Source organism: Chelonia mydas, chromosome 10, assembly GCF_015237465.2.
Source record: "Chelonia mydas isolate rCheMyd1 chromosome 10, rCheMyd1.pri.v2, whole genome shotgun sequence".
Taxonomy (NCBI): Eukaryota; Metazoa; Chordata; order Testudines; family Cheloniidae; genus Chelonia; species Chelonia mydas.
In genome coordinates this window covers 29152236-29175384 of record NC_051250.2, presented here as the reverse complement: position 1 = coordinate 29175384, position 23149 = coordinate 29152236, and the positions used below count along the sequence as shown (strand labels likewise).

Genomic DNA, 23149 nt, shown 5'->3' with positions numbered 1-23149 from the left:
TTGGATATACAATATTGTTTCAATATCTATGCATGCATACCTTTTGTAAACTATATTCCTTTCTTGATCTGTTCTTTCAATGGAATGCTATAATTTCAGTAACATATTATGCTTATAGGAAGACACTGTGTGGGATTTTTCAAACCACTCAGCAATGCTCTATCTCTTCTAGTGTGACAAACTGCAAACCCTGCTCTGCACCATGCAGAGCAAAACTTGTAGATTAGTCCCCACTGTAATGCTTTTTATCTGCTCCAAAAATTCCTAGACTCATTTAAACTACACTGATCTATCTGTGTCAACAGTGGTTCCTGTGGTGCATGTTTGCTTTAATAGTTATCTTAAAAAGAAATTGAATGAGAAGCTGTATGTAGAACTGTGATCCCTTTGAACTCTCAGGTAAAACCATTGTTCAGATGGATTTTTGTTCCCAGCACTTCTTTAATTTATGCATTTTACTGTCAGAGCTGAAGTGAAAAACAGCAGCCAACTGGTAGAAAGAATTTTTTTCGCTTTTTGTCATGAAAAATGGAGATTTACTTTTTGAATGTTGGCTAAAATCTCGTAACATTTATGGCAAATGAGGCTTGAAACATATTGTCAACAGAATGGTATCTAAAACCTAGTAGCACCAGATATTTTATCTTATTGCTAATGTACTGCTAAAGGTTGGAGTGTTAAATCAAGTCCTGACTGTACTGAATTATCCTTACGTTCTAAAGGCACATTAACGTTCCCAGCTGAATAACAATTCCAGTCAACAATTGTTGCTTCCTGTCCATGAGTTAGGAAAGCAAAGCAAAACAAAATACTCTCTCTAAGCGAAAAAAATTCTTTCTACCAGTTGGCTGAAATTGTGGAAAAGCAGCATCACTTGCCCCATAACCTCAGCCGTGCGGAACACAATGACATCCACAGCCTCAGAAACAACTCTGACATCATAATCAAAAAGGCTGACAAAGGAGGTGCTGTCGTCATCATGAATAGGTTGGAATATGAACAAGAGGCTGCTCGACAGCTCTCCAACACCACTTTCTACAAGCCATTACCCTATGATCCCACTGAGCGTTACCAAAAGCAACTAAAGCATTTGCTCAAGAAACTTCCTGAAAAAGCACAAGATCAAATCCGCACAGACACACCCCTGGAACCCCGACCTGGGATATTCTATCTACTACCCAAGATCCATAAACCTGGAAATCCTGGGCGCCCCATCATCTCAGGCATTGGCACCCTGACAGCAGGATTGTCTGGCTATGTAGACTCCCTCCTCAGGCCCTACACTACCAGCACTCCCAGCTATCTTCGAGACACCACTGACTTCCTGAGGAAACTACAATCCATCGGTGATCTTCCTGATAACACCATCCTGGCCACTATGGATGTAGAAGCCCTCTACACCAACATTCCACACAAAGATGGACTACAAGCCGTCAAGAATACTATCCCCGATAATGTCATGGCTAACCTGGTGGCTGAACTTTGTGACTTTGTCCTTACCCATAACTATTTTACATTTGGGGACAATGTATACCTTCAGATCAGCGGCACTGCTATGGGTACCCGCATGTCCCCACAGTATGCCAACATTTTTATGGCTGATTTAGAACAACGCTTCCTCAGCTCTTGTCCCTTAATGCCCCTACTCTACTTGCGCTATATTGATGACATCTTCATCATCTGGACCCATGGAAAAGAAGCCCTTGAGGAATTCCACCATGATTTCAACAATTTCCATCCCACCATCAACCTCAGCCTGGTCCAGTCCACACAAGAGATCCACTTCCTGGACACTACAGTGCTAATAAACGATGGTCACATAAACACCACCCTATACCGGAAACCTACTGACCGCTGTTCCTACCTACATGCCTCCAGGTTTCACCCTGACCACACCACATGATCCATCGTCTACAGCCAAGCTCTGCGATACAACCGCATTTGCTCCAACCCCTCAGACAGAGACAAACACCTACAAGATCTCTATCAAGCATTCTTACAACTACAATACCCACCTGCGGAAGTGAAGAAACAGATTGATAGAGCCAGAAGAGTTCCCAGAAGTCACCTACTACAGGACAGGCCTAACAAAGAAAATAACAGAACGCCACTAGCCGTCACCTTCAGCCCCCAACTAAAACCCCTCCAACGCATTATTAAGGATCTACAACCTATCCTGAAGGATGACCCAACACTCTCTCAAATCTTGGGAGACAGGCCAGTCCTTGCCTACAGGCAGCCCCCCAGCCTGAAGCAAATACTCACCAACAACCACATACCACACAACAGAACCACTAACCCGGGAACCTATTCTTGCAACAAAGCCCGTTGCCAATTGTGCCCACATATCTATTCAGGGGACACCATCACAGGGCCTAATAACATCAGCCACACTATCAGAGGCTCGTTCACCTGCACATCCACCAATGTGATATATGCCATCATGTGCCAGCAATGCCCCTCTGCCATGTACATTGGTCAAACTGGACAGTCTCTACGTAAAAGAATAAATGGACACAAATCAGATGTCAAGAATTATAACACTCATAAACCAGTCGGAGAACACTTCATTCTCTCTGGTCACGCAATTACAGACATGAAGGTTGCTATCTTACAACAAAAAAACTTCAAATCCAGACTCCAGAGAGAAACTGCTGAATTGGAATTCATTTGCAAATTGGATACTATTAATTTAGGCTTAAATAGAGACTGGGAGTGGCTAAGTCATTATGAAAGGTAGCCTATTTCCCCTTGTTTTTTCCTACCTCCCCCCCGCCCCCAGACGTTCTGGTTAAACTTGGATTTATGCTGGAAATGGCCCACCTTGATTGTCATGCACATTGTGGGGAGAGCGGTCAGCTTGGATGAGCTATTGCCAGCAGGAGAGTGAGTTTCTGTGTGTGTTTTGTGGGGTGGGGGGTGGTGAGAAAACGTGGATTTGTGCTGGAAATGGCCCACCTTGATTATCATGCACATTATAGGGAGAGTGGTTACTTTGGATGAGCTATTACCAGCAGGAGAGTGAGTTTGTGTGTGTAGGGGGGTGGGGGGGTGAGAGAACCTGGATTTGTGCTGGAAATGGCCCACCTTGATTATCATGCACATTATAGGGAGAGTGGTTACTTTGGATGAGCTATTACTAGCAGGAGAGTGAGTTTGTGTGTGTGTGTTTTTTGGAAAAAGGGGGGGGGTGAGAAAACCTGTATTTGTGTTGGAAATGTCCCACCTTGATTTTCATGCACGTTGTAAGGAGAGTGGTCACTGTGGATAGGCTATTACCAGCAGGAGAGTGAGTTTGTGTGTGTGGTTTTTGGAGGGGGGTGAGGGGGTGAGAGAACCTGGATTTGTGCAGGAAATGGCCCACCTTGATTATCATACACATTGTGAAGAGAATGGTCACTTTGGATGGGCTGTTACCAGCAGGAGAGTGAGTTTGTGTGTGTGTGGGGGGGGGGGGGCGGAGGGTGAGAAAACCTGGATTTGTGCTGGAAATGGCCCAACTTGATGATCACTTTAGATAAGCTATTACCAGCAGGAGAGTGGGGTGGGAGGAGGTATTGTTTCATGGTCTCTGTGTGTATATAATGTCTTCTGCAGCTTCCACAGTATGCATCCGATGAAGTGAGCTGTAGCTCACGAAAGCTCATGCTCAAATAAAATTGGTTAGTCTCTAAGGTGCCACAAATACTCCTTTTCTTTTTACTCTCTCTGTGTTAGTTAGGTTTGGGAGTGTACAGAACATTTGCCTCCTCTGGTGGAATGCTATGAAATTGTTGGTCCGATAAAAGATATTACCTCACCCACCTTGTGTCTCATGGAATTGTTAACTCCAGAGTGTTCTGTGTGCGCCTCCCATGAAGAAAGATCAGTGGGGATAAACAGTACAGTCATCCTCTTTCAGATGAGGAATTCATCTAAACTTTCCTTCATGAGGCCCAAATATTATTCCACAATTACCCCAGCCTGGATTTCAATGAGTGAGAGAACTGTAAGATCAAAACAGGTGGTGGTTTCAGCATCTGAGAATGATTCTCTCAACCCCATCACTTAAATATCCGTAGACTTTTACGGATGGAAGGGACCACTCAGATCATCTAGTCTGACCACCTGGATACTGTAAGTAAGGTAATTTCATCTGGTGATTCCTGCCATGGAGGGAATTATTATTCCCTGCTGTGAAAGTGAGTGCTGTTGAGCCCACAAGCTCAATAAGCCCACTACAGTATATCATTTAAAAAGTTGTAGAGACTTAAAGGAATGTGGTAGATTCTTTGTCAATGGTTAATTTCTTTCACTGTTGACAGTCTGAACCTTATTTCCAATCTGAATATTTCTAGCTTCATCTTTCAACCATTTGGTCTTGTTCTGCCCTTGTCTGCTAGACATCACTTGAGATAGTGTACCATATTTCTTTATGGTTTATCGTGTATTTATGTCCATGCTGCCCAATGTAAAATTGACAGTGCCTTAAGCTCTTAGGATCAAGATGGTATTGGCTTTTGAATGACCATTGCAAAAGATGGAAGGTGACACTTTTCATAGAAATTTTCTCTCTCTGGTTGGTTTGAAACATTGATTCTTTGCAATTATACATAATTTAATAACATAATTGATAAAAAGATATTTTCAAAATGTTTCCACTTTATGCACTGAACATCCCAGAGTGCACTTATCCAAGATTTAACATCCAGAAAGAATAGCAAATATGGCAGTTGATCAGCTTGGCTTAACAGTGAAATCTCTGGTGAGCTTAAACACAAAAAGGAAGCTTACAAGAAGTGGAAACTTGGTCAGATGATTAGGGAGGAGTATAAAACTATTGCTCGAGCATTAAGGGGAGTAATCAGGAAGGCCAAAACACAACTGGAGTTGCAGCTAACAAGGGATGTGAAGGGTAACAAGAAGGGTTTCTAAAAGTATGTCAGCAACAAGAAAAAGGTCAGAGAAAATGTGGGATCCTTAATGAATGGGGGAGGCAACCTAATGACAGATGATGTGGAAAAAGCTGAAGTACTCAGTGCTTTTTTTGCTTTGGTCTTCATAGTCAAGGTCAGCTCCCAGACTGCTGCACTGGGCAACACAGTATGGGGAGAAGGTGAGCAGCCGTCAGTGGTGAAAGAACAGGTTAAGGACTATTTACAAAAGCTGGACATGCACAAATCCATGGGTCCAGATCTAATGTATCCGAGGGTGCTGAGGGAATTGGCTGATGTGATTGCAGAGCCGTTGGCCATTATCTTTGACACTAAGCTGTGGGGAGAGGTAGATACACTCAAGGGTAGGGATAGGGTCCAGAGTGACCTAGACAAATTGGAGGATTGGGCCAAAAGAAATCTGATGAGGTTCAACAAGGACAAGTGCAGAGTCCTGCACTTAGGAAGCAAGAATCCCATGCACTGCTACAGGCTGGGGACCAACTGGCTAAGCAGCAGTTCTGCAGAAAAGGACCTGGGGGATTACAGTGGATGAGAAGCTGGATATGAGTCAGCGGTGTGCCCTTGTTGCCAAGAAGGCTAACGGCATATTGGGCTGCGTTAGTAGGAGCATTGCCAGCAGGTTGAGGGAAGTGATTATTCCCCTCTACTCCAGATGTGGCCTCACCGGTGCCGAATATTGTGTCCAGGTTTGGGCCCCCCACTACAGAAAGGATGTGGACAAATTGGAGAGAGTCCAGTAGAGGGCAATGAAAATGATCAGGGGGCTGGAGCACATGACTTACGAGGAGAGGCTGAGAGAACTGGACTTGTTTAGTCTGCAGAAGAGAAGAGTGGGGGGATTTGACAGCAGCCTTCAACTACCTGAAGGGGGGTTTCAAAGAGGATGGAGCTCGGCTATTCTCAGTGGTGGCAGATGACAGAACAAGGAGCAATGGTCTCAAGATGCAGTGGGGGAGGTCTAGATTGGATATTTGTTAGGAAACACTGTTTCACTAGGAGGGTGGTGAAGCACTGGAATGGGTCACCTAGGAAGGTGGTGGAATCTCCATCCTGAGAGGTTTCTAAGGCCCGGCTTGACAAAGCCCTGGCTGGGATGATTTAGTTGGTGTTGGTCCTGCTTTGAGCAGGAATTGGACTAGATGACCTCCTGAGGTCCCTTCCAACCCTAATCTTCTATGATTCTATGATCCATAGCAAAATGTATCTCTTACACACCAGATAACTTTTATTTGGAATTTCCTTACATTCTAATGACTTTTTTTATTAACTACTGTACAGTGTTTTTAAGCCATTGTCTCCTAAATTTTATGATCCATATTTTCAAACTTCACTTAAGCTTAAAAAACAGAGACTTTTCTCTTGGAATGTAGGTGACTGGTATAGGCAAGCATTTTGGAGGCTTTCCCCAATATCAACTTTTTAAAATTTGCATTGGGTTAGTGATTATTCTTGTTAATTGACTTTTGTATAGTGAAGTCTAACAGAGAGGAAAGATGGACCAATGGTTATGGTCCTAGCCTAGGATATGGGAAAGGTGGGGTCAAGTCCCTGCCTTGCCACAGATGTACCTTGGGCCCTCGATGTCTCAACTCATTATCTGTAAAATGGGTTAATAATACTTTCCTGCCTCACAAAGGTATTGTGAAGATGCATACTTGTTAATACAAGTCTGTGAGATATTTAGATACTATGGTAATAGATACTATATAATTACCTAAAATAGATGTGTGTCCGTGGCATGCTAAAATGGGCAAATATTATGGTTCCTACTCAGTTTTTATGTAAGCAAAACTCCCATGGACTTCAATAGGAATTGATTGAGTTTAAGTCCTTGTTGTTTGGCCCTCACGGACTAGCCTTTGTAAGCAATTTGGATGGAGATGCTTAGTGTAAAAGATGCGAAAGCAGTTGCCAGAGTCAGCAAGAAGGACAAGTTACGCTGAGTTGTTTTAGGCATCTTGGTCCCAGGTTATTTGAGAGACAAGGTGGGTGAGGTAATATCTTTTAAGTTGGTCCAATAAAAGACATTCCCTCACCTTGCCTCTCTGTTATGTAGACTCTCAGGAGGGAGCCATCTGCTGGCTTTTGAGGGGTAAAGATTTGGGATAACAAGTTTCATCTCCCATGCTCTGGCTGTCTGTCACTGCTCACCCTGAGTCTATCTGGATTTCTGGAAGATTTTACCTTTGTTCTGCTGTTTGTTTTTCAAGCACTGAATATATGGGGCCAGATCCTCAGTGGGTTTAAATCAGCCAGATACCACTGACTTCAGCAGAACTGTGCCAATGTACACCAGCTGACTATCTGATCCATGGTGTTTGGGTTTTTTTGTAAGAGTTACCCCCTTTTTTTCGCTTAATGATTGTTGGCATTTCCTGAGTATTACAATTTAGCTCAGTTTGTATCGCTCCTGTATATACATTTCATTTAATTGCAAGGCCACTTATTTTTTCCCATCCTGCTAAAATTTACAATAAATGAAGAAAAAGAGCCTCAGCTACCAGGATTTCTACTTAATGTTTTTACAGAAATATTTCAGAAATGAAGATAAATGGTTAGTAAAATGGAACAAATTCTCCTGGCAGAATAACCTTTTTTATGCATGCAAAATTCTAATGGCTGGAGTAGTTAATCACGGCGGAGCCTCCTGTGCTTCTGCTGACTGGTCTGGTCCTACCCTCTTCCCGCACTGCATCCTTGCTGATTGGTAGCAGAAATTGACCAAGGACATTTCCAAAGAGCATTTGAACAGCCTTCCCACCCGCCAGCTCTGATATACAGCACTGCCTGTAAGCCTGACCTTGGTGGACCCAAGTGATTTTTCTCCATGTTTGCTTCCATGTTTCCAGGACAATCTACTCCACTACTAATCTGAAAGCAGCACAACATCCAGGATGAAGCAAATTTTTAAGCAGAAAATCCTTCAGCACTCATGTAGCTCTCTCCTTCACTGTAATGGTACTGGAGACTAAAGGTACGAGTGGTTTTTGAATCAGGGTTACTTAGCAGTTTACATGAAAATGCCTGACTTAGCATTCCCATTGAGTGGGGCTTTGCATCAATTTTCCCATAGTGCTTCTCCCCCTTCACCTTCCCCCATGCCGTTGAGAGAGTTGCACAGAACTTGCTGTCTTTGCAAGACTTTGTTGATTCATACTGTTAATGGGCAAGTCACATGTAGCTGTATTATTAGTTTTGCAGTGACAATTCACTGGGATGTTGATGTTCCTCTGAGGTAATCATGACAATCGCTAGGGCATGTGTCCCAAAGGCTGGGGGAGGGCGGCGGTGAGAGTATCCAGAAGAAAAATGATTGACCCGTGTTTTGCACAATTGAGTCAGGACATGGGGACGGATTGTTGGCTTGCATTAGAGGTCATTAAGGCAGGGAAGCTCACTGGATAATTGCATTCTTAACAGTAAACATCTGTCTAACTTTAAACATTTATCAAAGTGAGCTGGATGCCAGGTAGAGGGGAAGTTCAAGGATACAAACAGAGAAAGCAAAGCAAATGGAGTCACTTATACAGGCTTTTATCAAATGGAAAAATGGCTCAGTCTAAAACCTTGGCTCTTGGGTTGAGCCAGCGGAAAAAAGGCAGGTTTGCATCCCAGGAGTTATGTGCAAACCTTTGTATTTATGCATTTATTTTGGTTATTGTTTATTCAGCTCCTGAAGTTTGTTTTGAGTTTGAAGGAACCCCCAGCTTCAATGATCTGATCCCTTTGCTGAGCAGCAGCAGGATTCAAAGCTTTGCCTGCCAGTTTCCAGTTTGCAGCAACTATCAGTGCTGTGGCAGTCAGGTGCTCTCTTAGGGTAACTTGTTTATTTACAAAATGTACATGAGTCCTGTTTCCTGAAACAGGAGGTGACAATTGGCCCCTGGGCAACTCCCTCTTGCAGGTAGGGTACCTCTGCCCTGTCCTCTGAAGCAGTTCTCCTGCGCTAGTCTCTCTTTACAGGGCCTCACTGCTTCACAAGCAATCATCTCCTCCTGCTCCAGTCCAGAACTAATAACAAGGGACCAAATATCCTGGAATGGTGAGTCTGTACTCCTTTTGTGCCTTCATCTGTAACACAAAGGACTCTCACAACATCAAATGCCAGACAACAGAGTGCTCGAGCGCACACAATACCCTCAGTGACGCTCAGGATGCAGTTACTGCTTGGTATCTTTGGCTGTGTCTTTGCTGCCAAAAAGAGGTGTGTGTTCACATCCAGATAACTAACTGTAAAATCCTAGTGCAGACAAAGCAGAGGTAGTTTTTATCTTGGTGTAGCTAGGTGAAATCAACACTCTACCCCTCCACCCAGAGCGCAAATGAGTGGTTTCCTGCGAAGCAAGCGGCTGCCACCCGGGTCACGGCCACCGCTACGCCCGCACGGATGGCGAGGTTTTCCAGTTTTTGAATGCAAAATGCAAGTGTGCCTTTCTTTCCAAGAGAAACCCCCGTCAGATCAGCTGGACTGTTCTGTACAGGTGCAAACACAAAAAAGGGCAGTCTGAAGAAATACAAAAGAAGCGCACATGCCATGCAATCAAGTTCCAGAAGGCTATCACGGGTGCATCTTTGGCTGAAATAATGGCCAAGAGAAATCAGAAGCCTGAAGTGCGAAAGGCCCAGTGGGAACAAGCCATTAGGGCTGCCAAAGAAGCCAAGAAGGCTGAGCAGGCAACCAAGAAGTCTACACCCTCTACAACAAAGGCTCCCACAAAGGCTGCACCTAAACAAAAGATTATGAAGCCAGTGAAAGTTTCTGCTCCTCGTGTTGGTGGAAAGCGCTAACTTGTCAAACAGTAGTTGGTTGCATTAAATAAACCTCTGACTGACTTGAAAAAAAAAAAGAATGAAGGAGAGGGAGTGGGGTAGGGGAGGGCAGAGTTTGGATGTGAGAGAACTAAAGCTTCTAACACGAGAACACCATTTTTCAAATAAACCTCCCCGAATTAAGCATTTAGCAGCATTCGACAAAGACAATGACAGAGAAGGGCCTAGACATGCCACTACAAAAGAGAAGTGATCGCCTAGTATTAATCAAAGGAGTGTTCTGTCTGACCTGAGTTTCCCTGCTTGCATACATGAACTACAGATATCTAGGAGGTGGTTTTCTTTGCATGGGATTTCGATCATGTGTATGTTTCCTAACAGATCAGGAACGTCTGAGAACGTGGATTAGCTCTTTCACGCAGGAGATTTGCTGTATCCTCTTCTACCAATGACATAGCCAAGGCTGGTCAGATTGAGTGTTCTACTGCAACTTTTTGTTGTTTGTACTTAACTTAAAAAATATATTTTTTTAACTAGTGACATTCCCCATTAAGTCTGGTTTATTTTGCTTTGCTTAGAGTTGGGCTCTTTGGAAGGAGGTAGCAGTGCTGTGAGAGAATGCACACTGCCTCTGCTGAGCTTATTTGGTGGACAGTGTATTTGTTTCCATTGCTGTTAATTTAGCACCCAGCATGAGGACTAGGAGTGGGAATTTCAATAGTTGTTTTTTTCAGGAAGACTTGATGTAAAACATTTTTAAAGTGCCTACGTGACTTAGGAGCTTAGGTGTCCTTTGAAAATTGGTCTTAGGCTCCTAAGCCACTTAGACATTTTTGAAAATGGGAGCCCTGTGCTTTTAAGTAACTTGGGTGTTTTTGAAAATTCAACCCTAAATCCATTTTAAAAATGTCCTTAGCTACTGATTTGTAGTCTGTTTTTAATGAAAAGGTAGTGTGATCCAGAGGACAGGACACTGGACTGGGGGTTAGGAGACCCAGATTCTATTTTCAACTCTGCCAGTGGCTCATGGTGTGACCTTGTCACTGCTCTTTGCCTCAGTTTCCCCATGTGTTAAATTGGGCTAATGATGCTTACCTTCCTTTACAAAATATTTTTTGAGTTCTCCTGATGAAAAACATTATATAGAAGGTATTATTGTGGAAGTTCAGGAAACTTTAGGAAGCAAAACAAATGACAAGTCAGATTTTTACCACTTTGTCCTTTTTGTGACAACTAAAGCATTTATCTATCTCACTGACCCCAGAGATAGTTAGCTGTTAAAGTGGCATTAAATACTAGCAGACAAATGTGGGTGCAAAACTGTACTTGCCCAAGAAAAGTGCTGGCTGTGAACAAGGAGGTCTGATTGGAGCTGGCACTTGAAAAATCAGTCCCTAAAATCTGTAGTCCCCTGTTTTGTTTGGTTTTTTAAAGAAACCCTCCCAAAGCATTTAACATTGCCACCTTAAATGTTTCATCCCAATGCATTGTTCCTACAATCACAATAGGTTCTCCACCCCTCCATCATGATCACAACATCAATCCCTCCTGGGATTTGGTGTGGCCATCAGATAGACATTTCTTTAATGATTCAATATTAAACTGCTCTGTGTTCCTTGCATCATCAGGGAAGTGGCAGTCTTGATAAAGTACAGCCTGCCCATCGGTAACACTATATCAGTGGAGAGACAAGATGCTGGGGCAATATATTACACTGTAATGTGTGATTATGAAAGATGCATCTGGGGCCCTTGGGGAAAGAATTGTCTTTTTATTTCAACTTTCATAAAATAATGTCATTCGGACATCCCTGGGCCTTTATTACATATTACTTACATAGCACCGGGGTACAACCTGGAACTGTGGGACTGCAGTGCTCCCTTAACTCTCCAGCCTGGGCTGTCTCTCTCAATGTTGTGCCAATGACAAACAGCAAATCCTTCCAGGAGTTCTCACTCAGCCATCAGCATGTGGAGCCCCACACTGAGCTAAACTGCATGAAGGCTCACTAAGCCACTGATGAATTATACAGGGAGAGGCACCAGCCGATCACCCCAGCCTTGCATCCCCAGTGCAAGCTCATTAATTAGTTCACCACTCCAACAAAGGGTAGCGGACATGCAACAGTCCTTGAGCTAAGATTTCCCAACCACTTCAACCGAAAACACACTGTTCTAGATAAAATATACAACAGATTTATTAACTACAGAAGGATAGACTTTAAGTGATTATAAGTAGCAGGCTAGAGCTCAAAGCTGGTTACATAAGAAATAAAAATAAATGTGCAATCTAAATTCTATAAACTAAGTAGGACTTGAATCGTGCACTTTCTCACCCTAACAAATGTTACAGGCAGCTCACAGTTCTCAATATGCAGGCTGGATTCCCTTCCCAGCCTGGGATCACCCTTCCTCAATTCAAAGTCTTTGTGCTCCAGATGTTATTCCAGGTGTTGAAATGGGGTAGGAGAGAGGCCTAGTGATGTCACTATCCCTCTTTTATACTTTCTTCCAGCTGCTAGAAAGATCCTTTCTGCAACATGGGGTTTAGGTAGCCCTCATTGCATATGTGTCCTCGGAGGAGTCTCTGGGATGGCCATTGGGAGAATGGTTTCCCCATAATGGCCCATCAACACATGTCTGGCTGGTCCTGATGTAAGCACCTTTTACTAGGTGCTCCTTTGTTGCCACTGGAAGGCTGGCTGTGGGCATTTCCCACCGTCACAACATATTTCAGGAACACACACAAAGTAATACTTCATAGCATCACATAACATAAAATTGAACAAGATATTAATGTTCAGCTGATGAAGATTTTTTAAATGATACCTTTCAAGGCATACTTTACAAAACATATCATAATCATATCACAGTGGTGAATATGGGGGTCCAGGGTGCCACTTTGAGGTAAGTGTCACAGTGACTTCTAATGAGAGATGTGAAGGAGGAAAGGGTAGAGGTGTAGCAAGCCAGGTCAATCAGTGGGGGCCCAGGAACTGGGGCCATGTAGAAGAAGGTCCAAAGATGAATGAGGAAGGGAAGAAAGGAGGTCTGGGTACACGTTGTAAAGCAGGTCAGCATAGAAATAGAAGGTAAATAATACAGTTCTCCAGTCCCTGACTTACTGTAGGACTTTTCTATATGGGACACTACTATACGGCAGGTCAGAGTGTGAATCTACTGTGCACTAGTTTACCATGCAGTAATGTCCTATGTGAGCACCGCTACAGCACACTAAAAGTCCCAGATGGTCATTTGGCTTACTACCCTTTACAAATAGTAATATGCTAAACTGCTAAGTGCACTGTATTGGTGGCCACATGGGGCATTACTGTGCAGCAAACTGGTGCACTGTAGATTCACGCCTTGGCTTGCCACACAGTAATTTCCCATGTAGACAAGCTAGTAAAACAATACATGGGACGCACCCGCCTGATCCCAACAGGACATCCTTGCTCAGCATTCCATAGGAATAAGAGTCTCCTACTTTCCTGCTGCACAGCCTCTAAAATATTTGCATATATACCAGTATACCACTGGGGGAGGGAGTGGGGAAGAGGGAATTGTGTTCTAACTTCAAAGTTAAGGAATGTTTGCTCATGGACATCTAGTACTTTTGGGTCTGTTTACTGGACTCTTAATATTTCACCAGTCCTACAGAAAGTAGCATCTCTATGCCAAGTACAGACAGAGGAACTCCATGCTTGTCAGTGGAATTCACCTTGCATAAAGGAATCTTTTGTAGGACAGTTGGAGTTCTAATGTTCCATGCATGTAGGGCAATACCTGTTGTGATGGGTTCCTTTGGGTGCAACTTGGGAACTGGGGTACTTCTGAGCCTTCTGTCTTACCAACCTGGGCTCCCTCTCACACTGTGATGCTGTGACAAGCTGCAAACCCCTTCGGGTCCTGCACTCACACGGCCATCCACAGGCAGGGACACAACCATTTGAGTTACATGATTGCTTTCACCAGCCACTCATGAACCAGCAATAGAGAGGCTCTAGCCAATTCCCCACAGCTCTCTAGCCTAGGACTCCAGAGCTGTACTGTCCTGACCTGGTCTGAAGCCTGACCAATGTAAGTTTATTGCCCAGTCTGCCCCTCTCTCAATGTGGACATGCACCAGCTCTTGTTACTGAGCAGATTTCCCTTGCACTTCAAGCAGCACAGGTAAAAAAATATATAAAACAGATTTATTAACTACAGAAGGATAGATTTTAAGTGATTATAAGTAATGAGCGTATTGCTCAAAGTTGATTACCTAAGAAATAAAAGTAAAAACGCAATCTGAGTTCTGTAAATTAGACAGGATTTGAATCAAGCAGTGTCTCACCCTGATGGTATAGTTCCTTCACACACAGGCTGAGATTCTCCTTTCCAGCGTGGGCCACCTCCCCAGGACAGTCTTTGTGCTCCAGACGTGCTTCCAGGGGTTGAGTTGTGGGGGGAGTGAGGCCAAGTGATGATGTTACTTGCCCCTTTTATAGCTTCTTCCAGCTTGCAGGAAAGATCTTGTGCTATGACAGGAGTCAAACAGTCTGTATTGTTTCATGCTTTCCCTGAGAGGTTTCCATTGCATACAATTCCTGGGTAGTCCTTGTGAGTGTGCATTTCCCTTAATGGGCCATCATCAGTGTCTGGCTTCTCCATTGTTGTACCTGAAAAGCTGGTTATGGGTGTTTCCAACTTCACAACATATTTCAGTAACATAGACATAGCAAAACTTCATAACTCCACATGCATTGATAGCACATACAATTTAACAGGATATTAATGTTCAACAGATTAAGGCTTTTAAAATGATACCTTAGAAGGCAAACTTTGTATGAAACATATCCTAATCATATCACCATGATAAATATAGGGGTGCCAGGGTGTTGCTTTGGGGTACAGAGTGTCACACCTGTACAGCTGCAACATGGGTTGCCTAACGATACACCCCACTGGTTTCTAACTTGTTGATTTGGAAAGTAGTTCTTAAAAAGTTTGTCAGCCACAGACAACATTTCCAAAAGAGCCTGAATGATTTAAGAGTCTAATAACATTTTCAAAAATGACTTTGGCACTTAGGAGCCTAACTCCCATTGACTTTCAATGAGTTGTAAGTTCCTAAGCCTCTTAGACATGTTCACAAATCATCTCCTGAGAGATGATTGGAATATCCAGCACTTGACCTTGAGTAAAGCCGCCTTTTTAATTCAAATAAGAAATGAAGAGTTAGTGTACATCTTCTTAGCTCAAGAAAGCATTAAATGACTGAGCTAAGGCAAGACAGTTGTCGTTAGGGATGAAAATAACACGAGTCACATCTTGTAACAAATCAGTTCATACTATTAGATTTGTCATAAATGTATGATGAATGGTAATTCCCTGATCTAATATCAAACCTTTGGGAGCAATATATTTGAATGATGTCATTGCGTAATGTATGAAGCTGCTAATATGATTATCTTGAATCAGTGCAGAAACATGAGACTTGAGGAGATTACATAATAAGTGAGCTACATTTTCTTACAGGGTATCCACTCTGAAACATCTCAGTGTTTTATAGTTTTTAAACTCCGCTACATTTTATAGTTTTCTAAACTCTACTACATTTGTGTTGGTAAAAATTGTTTTGGCAACATCATAGTGTGACTGATGAATGGTTTTCCAGTTGCAGTTTGCAAAGCATGAATAGAAAGTGAGAAAATATCATAACCTACAATCAATGGGCTCTCTAGTTGTGTTTCATGGTGAACTTGTAGGTGGCTTTTGGAGAGCTGGTTGGCTGCTCCTTTCTGCTTGCTACATTTCATTAAAAGTAGAGCTGGTCAGGAATTTTTAACAAACTTAATTGAAAGCAAAACTGTCCTTTAAATGGTTGGTTTTGACAAATCTAATTTAAAAAAAATTGGAAAAAAAAAGTTTTGAAACTTGTCAAAATGTTCCATGTTGATGTTTTAAAAATGAAAAAAATTGGTTTTCTGGTTCAAAACTTTTCATTTTGAAATTTTAGCTCAGTAGATTGAAATTGAAGCAAAACATTCCAAAATTATCAAAACGGAATGTTTTGATTGATGTGAACTAGAAAAATGTTTTGGCTTTTTGGTTTGTGAAAATGTTCAAGATTTTGACTTTTCATCCCAATTTGGGGTGGTACAAATTCTTGGCCTCTCAAATCTTAGCTTGATGGGAAAACCATTTCATGCCTAGCTCTAATTAAAAGTCAGTATCTAAAATACTTTTCTAATATTACTTTCCCATATAAATCATTTCTGTAATTGCCATAGAGATGTTAAACGATGATGCAGCTGACAGTTTGGGAATGGGGCAGAAGGTGGTGCATGCTTGATAACTGGAGAAGATGCAGCCATGAGATGTTCTTTGCATTAAGACGTGGTCCACGCTATGTATGGGTTTGGGAATCCCTTCTTTAAACCATCAATACAGAAAATCCAGCTAAGGAAATGTGTGGACAGAAGAAAATCTGTTTGCTTATTTCCAGGTACATGATGCTTGTCTTGCTTAAATGCTTTTGCCCAGATTCTCAGTAGTTTAATCAATAAGACACATTACATTGTTTTTTCTCAGAAACTGCGGTTAATGCCCACTGGGGGAAAAAAATCTTGATCTTCAAATGTCACAATGGTGAAGTATCACAGAAAGTGTCGCTTATTCTATTTCTGAATAAGGAGCTTTATTAGAATAAGGAAAACCTCTAAGGTGGGTATTCTTTGATTGCAGAGTTGCTAGGATTCTTCCCCATCCCTGTCCTGCTTGGCTTTCTGCTACAGGCTAATCTACATTACCCGCTGGATGGACAGGCAGTGATCGATCCGGCCGGGGCGGGGGGGGGAGGACGACACAATTTATCGCGTCTAGTCTAAATGCGATAAATCGACCACTGAGCACTGTCCCGTCAAGTCCAGTACTCCACCGGAGTGAGAGGTGCAGGCAGAGTCGACAGTGGAGCATCATCTGTCAACTTACCACAGTGAAGTGGTTGATTTCAGCTATGTTATTCATGTAGCTGAGGTTTTGTAACTTAGATCCATTCCCCCCCTCCAATGTAGACCAGGGCTTACAGAACCAAACACATCTTGGAAGGATGGTCTTCTGCTTTGGGTATTGGACTAGGATGCAGGAGATTTAGGTTCAATTTCTGTCTCTGCCACAGACATCCTGTGTGGCCCTGGGAAAGTCACTTCGCCTGTAAAATGGGGATAATGATACTTCCTTTTGGCCTTATTCAGAGTATAAGCTCTTCAGGGGATGGCCTCTCTCCTACCTTGCATATGTACAGTGTTTAACACAAGAACATATCCTGTTATTAGCTGAAGCCCCTATGGACTACTATAATACACATAACACTGTGTTCTCACAGTATTAGTCTGAGGCTCAGTTTTGCTAGCTTTCCAGCAATGTGAAATGTATATTAGAGATGGCTGGGCTGAGTGGTGTACTTCTGTACAACCCAAAGTCAAATTTATAGTTCAGATTCTTGTCTGGATCCTGCTAAGCAGCCCAGATCTAGATGCAGATTTGGTGTGGAAACCAATTTGGTGGAAATATCACAAGAATGTTCGTGCAGAATTTCCACTATTTCTGCATCTGTGGCAATCAGTCTCCCCTAACTCACCGCCATCATCAGGTGGGGGTATCTCCTCACCACCATGGCTCCTAGTGGTAGGGAAAACAGGCAAAGTGCCCCTCTGCCTCTTTGGGGACTGCAAGTTCAATCCATTTACATGCCTAATCTAAAAAGGGTTTTCTTGGAGGGTAGCTAGCCTGACTCAGTCCTAGTGGATTAGTGGAGACTGATCCATCAGTGGAAGGTGAGGTAAGAAAGCGTGGCCAGCCTCAGCCCTTCTGAACAACACAGGCAGGATTAAAGGTTTGTAGGCCTCACTCCCAGAAGATGGCAAAGGTCTGGTGGTCCCAGAGAAGGGAGAAATTGCTGCAGGTAGCAGGGTAAGACAGAAATGGTGGGAATCTCATGAGAATTTTTTTCCATCGTCCTTTATCTGAATGAAATAGGTCGATATTACACAGAATTGTAAGTGTGGTGTGTGTGTTAGTTATTGACAATGTAGGCCTTGTGTTATAGGGTGTGTAACTTTGCAAGAGGCTTTCAGAAACATTAATTAATAGGTAAAACCAACTCTCCCCCCCCCGCACCTAGATGGCTATTGAAGGTGGGCACGACCTCTTTAAGGGAACAATGGTCCAGCCCACCTAAGGCTAATTAGTCACTGCCCCATCAGACTTAAGGAGGGATAGCTGGCCCCCTATAATGATCAGTGAGGAAGCTCAGTAGAGAGGAAGTGAGGGAAAGCTCTGACAGGAGCCCATGGTGGGCTGTGGGAAGGAACTGCAGGGATAGTGGAGGCTCCTGTAGGAATTGCTCAAAGAGGAGCAAGAACAAGGGTGAAGGACAGAATGAGAGCAGTGGATAACACAGTAGCAAGCCCAAATGAAGTGAAAGACTTTATTTATTGCAAGGACATTGTATAAAGCTGTACAAAGGTCAGGTGAGGTGGAGAATGTTCTGTTCCCAATAACTCTGGTGGAGAAAATAAAAGGACAAAGTCTGGAAGAGAGGGGCTTGGATTATACCTTGCTTGGGAAGAATGGGGCCAGTGACCAGGAGGGGGCCCTCTGGAAACTGTAATCCTGACACTGATGTTGTCTACTATAGGAGAATCGTTACAGGATGGAAACAGAGAGATACCTAAAAGACCAGACGTCCTATATTGTGTTGAAAAGCGTGTTTTAAGCTATAAATAGACAATGAAAAATCATAAAACTCTTTTATCTTATTCAGAGATTGTGTTTGGAGTGATATATGCCTGCATTTATCTGATGTAAATGCCAGGGAAGAGGCAGGGGAATCTGTCTATCTAGTGCCTTTCAGATCCACAAGAGTGAAACCTGTAATAATACTGTGACCATCTATATAATACCTTTCATGCCAGGATCTTGCAGTATTTTGCAAACAGAAATTACCCTGCCTTCATAACGCCTTGTGAGGCAGGCAAGTCTTATCCTCATTTTACAGAGGAGCCAACTGAGAGAAAGTGTGTGTGTAAGGCTCCTAATGCAATGGGGTCCTGGTCCAGAACTGGGAATTCTAGTATTTGTATTTCTACTATAATACAAATAATTAGGGTGACCAGATATCCCGTTTTTAACAGGACTGTCCTGTATTTAAGGCCTCCTGCAGGTGTCCTGACTTTTTCTTAAAAATGGGCAAATTGTCCCATATTTTTTACCTCCCCCCGCCAATCAGTATCAGTGGGTCCAGCTGCTGGCTGGATCTCTGCTCACCAGCTGCCTGGCCACCAGCAGTGAGTGAGGGGTCCAGTGGTTGACAGTGGGTGTGCGTGTGCAAGGCTTATGGCGGGATGAAGCTGCAGTGAGCAGGGCCAGCTGCTCCCCACGCCAGTCCATCAGCTCAGCCCCTGCTGCGTGCTGGCTACAGAGGCAGAGGCAGGGGAAAGCAATTTCGAGCTGTTCCCACCCTGAACCTGCAGGCTACACAGCAGCCCCCTGGGCAGGGGCTTAGCACCTTCTTCACCCGCCCCCTCCCCCACCGCCCTGGGTCCTGCCCCCAGGGACCGCAGAGCTGCTCCATTCCCTAGGTACCCTCTCCCGTTGAGCCACCTCACTGGCCAGGCTCCATGGCCACCGAAGCCCCTGCAGTCAGGTTCCCTGGGCCCTGGTGCATAATATGGCCTTAGGACTTAACCCCTTCCTGCTTGTGCTGTAGCCAGGGGACTGGGTTATGTCCGTGGCCAGCAGCGGCGTGGAGGTGTTAGCTGCCTTTCGACACTGTGCAGGCAGGAAGGGATGAGCTCTGCAAAGACACAGGCTGGGTCGTCCCTCCCGCCTGTGACTGGAAGCAGCTCCCATCGCTTCCCTCCTGCACAGTGGCAAAAGAGTGCTGCTGGCCACGTTCTGGTGTGAACCCTGGCAGAAATCAGGGGTGGGGGGTGAAAACCATTCAAACCTTTTATGCTTGTCTTCAGTAGTGGGTGGAATACACGTTATGTTTACATAGAATGTGTTTCTTCAGCTGACTCAAGGTTTTACAAATATTATGGTGCTCCAGTGTGGTCCAATCAAAAGTGTAATATTTATTTCCCCAGTATTTCCTGTTCTATTTAAAACATACAGCCAGATTCATCCCTGCCTGTGGCAGTGACAACAAGGAGGGGCGGCAGTTTGCATCTGTATTTTTCAGGGCTTATGGGGAATTTGGGGGGCTCCCAGAACAGGGTAGGGAAGCGTTAATGCAGCCCTAATTTATACCCCTGCTTCAGCGGCCAGTGTGGGGCTTTGGGGAAGTCCAGAACAGCTAGGGTGCAATTCTGCCTTTGATCTCTTCTCTTGTTCCTCTGTCCTGCTCCTCCACCACCTACGCAGCCTGAATGGCAGGCTGAAATCTAGCTGCAAAGGCCCACTGCACCAGGGTTTAAACCTGCCCTAGGGGCCCTTTTTACCTTCTTAGTTGGTGCAAAAGGCCCCTACGAGAACAATAAATACAGCGCATACAATTAAATCAAACCTTACGATCCACAGAGGATGGCTAAATGACCACAACTCCTGTAGCTCATTTGCTATCTGTGAGATCTCTCTGTATCAACACGCAAAAAATAATCTAGCAGCTAATAATAATTACATCGAAGTCTATGCTGGTTATTATAAATGTATTGGCTGGATCTTGAATATTCATCCATGTGCTGTTTGCTACATTATTTCTACACCCTGACATTAATCAAAAACATTCTGAAAGTATTAAAATGCGTTCTAATTTGTCAATAGAAGCAAAAGGATAAAGTGTTAGTGGGCAATTCTTCAAAGCACAAATGACAGAAAGATGCCTGACTCCAATTGACTTAGGTGCCTAACTGCTGTTTGTACCAATGAAAAGCTCCTCCTTAAACCATTTGTATGAAATGTTGTGCATCCAAATAGTACTCTCAGGTCCAATATTTCTATAAGGAAAGCAAAATATTGAAATCTACTTTCATACCTTGAGAATTTGTAGGCTTTGGTAAAGGCAAAGTATGGTTAATAAAGTCAAAGGGCATGTTTGTATATTATGCATAAGCTTCTTTTGCCTGTACAAAAGCAGTGATACCAGGTTCTGGGATGTTATATATTTTAGATAATTGACTACCAGACATGTTGTATTGATTTCTTTGGCTCTAAAATACCATACTACATTATCTTTTTTTCCTACTCCCCACTAGCCATGAAATCTTATTTATCTGCAAACTGCAGAAGAATTGTTTGTCTTTTGAAGTTTCTGTTACCCAGCATGGGTTACTTTGTGATATGAGATACCAGTATATTTTTTCCTCCAGTAGAGTTCTTTAAAGGAATCAGTAAGAAATGACTGCTTTTACCTCAAAGCTAAGTATTGTGTCTCAGTTACCAATGCATCAAAAGGGGAAGGGGAGATAAGGCAAAGTATATTGCTAGGAGTGAGGTCACACAGTAGACTAGGAGATTAAGAAAGTGGCCTAAATTGTATTAAAGCTGAAGTTGAGCTAGTTTGAAAATGTGCACGATCTGTTCTATCAAAGAAAGACTTTCACAGAGACAAACTTTCAGATACCACATACACATCCATTCACCTTCCAACTATTTTTCTCAGTGCTCATTAATTGCCAGACCATTCATGTTTGAACCACTCTTGCAACTTTCTTCCTCTATGTGCTACTAAACTGAAGTTGTCAGAATGCAGGTTTTGAGCTAGCAGTTGTTTCCATAGCAACATTCTATGATAACTTAAGCACAGGATAACGACTTCATTCACTCTACTGCAGGATCAAACAAGAGGAGAAGCAAAGATGTGAGGGTGAAATTTGTTTATTGCTCATGTCTTTGCACAACCTCTGTTTTCTATATATTAATATAATGTTGTATACCCTAACAACAACAACACATTTTATATTGGGAAAACCAAACATTTTCACTAGTGACAAAACATGTAATTTGGGGGATTATTATTAATAATTTGTATGGCAATATTACCTAGAGGCCCCATTTGAGACAAGGCCCCATTGTGCTAGGTGCTGTATGTACAACTAAGAAGAGATGATCCAACCCCAGATATCCTACAATCTAAACATACAGCACAGACTAAGAGTGGGTAGGGAAATCGAAGCACAGAGAATAAGTGACACAGTTGGTCAGTGGCAGGGCCAGGAATAGAACCCCGGTTGTCTGAACCACACTTCCTCTTGACAAGTAAAAATATTTGACAGGTTTATCTTCTCTGTGTATTAAATCATAAGTGTTTTCTCTCCCCCACCCCAATTTATTATAGAGCAATATTAAGAAAAGAGAAAATCCAGATTCAAGTTTAAGCCTGTATAACAGACTGGCTCTTAATTTTTATGTGAAATTTTTAATTTGCTACTGTAAAATGTGTCCTTTGTTTATAGTATAGTGCAAAATCTTTTAATTACAGCCATACTCAAAGTTTCTTATGTTTAAATACCTGAAAAGTTTAAAATATAGAGCTAGCCGGGAAATGACTTTTCTTTTTCCCTGTGAAAAAAATCAACAAAGAATATCAAGTAAAATTCAAACTATTTTCATTTTTGGGGTACTCCATTTTTCGATGAAAGGCAGAAACCTTGTGATGAAAACAGAATTTTTCCACAAACATTTCCATTTAATCATAAAGTCCCTCCCACCAATATAATTTTCCAAAAAAGAAATCCTCATTGATAGAAAAATGTTGACCACTCTCATTAGGAAGAAAGAGTTGATTTTGATTTTTTTAAAATATCAAAATACTTTAATGACATGACTAGTATGGGTACACAGCTGATCCTGTAGTTAGGTCACGAGCTCTATGACTTGGGAGACTCATGTTCAATTCTCTGTGCAGCAATAGACTTCCTGTGTGACGTTGGGCAAGTCACTTAGTCTCTCTGTGCCTTAGTTCCCCATCTGTACAAACAAAAGGGGGGGATTATAGTGTTTCACTGGGGGTGTTTTGTTTGTGAGGATAGATACATTAAAAATTGTGAAGTCCTTTGAGATCTACTGATAAAAAGCCCTATGTGACAGCTAAGTATTATTACTCTGCTATTCAGCTGTGTGTCGTAGCACTTATGCTGCTAGAAGGTCTTATAAAGCACTTGTCATCAGGAGATCTCAAAGTGCTTCACAAAGGAAGTCATTAGCTTTAGCCCCATTTTACAAAAGGGGAAACTGAGGCACAGACTGGTGAAGTGGCAGAACAAGAAATAGAACCAGGTCTTCTGAGCCAGAATGCTCCTGTCTCAAGTGGGAGGGGCCTGGAAAGTTCTGGATTGTGCATCAGAATGATAAACGTAAGCTTCATCGATAGCACGGATTTGTTACAGTATAAGTAAGTTTGGCATAATTAAATTTTTATTTTTGAATGATTTTGACAAATAATGCCATCTTATTTTA

At 42.8% G+C, this 23149-nt stretch overlaps 2 protein-coding genes across 14 annotated transcripts in view; both read left to right on the top strand.

Annotated features, from left to right (window-relative positions):
- The window catches only part of RBFOX1 (RNA binding fox-1 homolog 1), a 2389987-nt gene that overhangs the window by 100381 nt on the left and 2266457 nt on the right, over positions 1-23149 (top strand). The gene's annotated exons all lie outside the window — the stretch shown is intronic.
- Positions 7893-9772, top strand: LOC102945463 (60S ribosomal protein L24). The gene is made up of 2 exons (XM_007072626.3): positions 7893-7911; positions 9280-9772. The coding sequence occupies exons 1-2, from the start codon at positions 7893-7895 to the stop codon at positions 9723-9725; spliced, it is 465 nt and encodes a 154-aa protein (XP_007072688.2). The 3' UTR covers positions 9726-9772.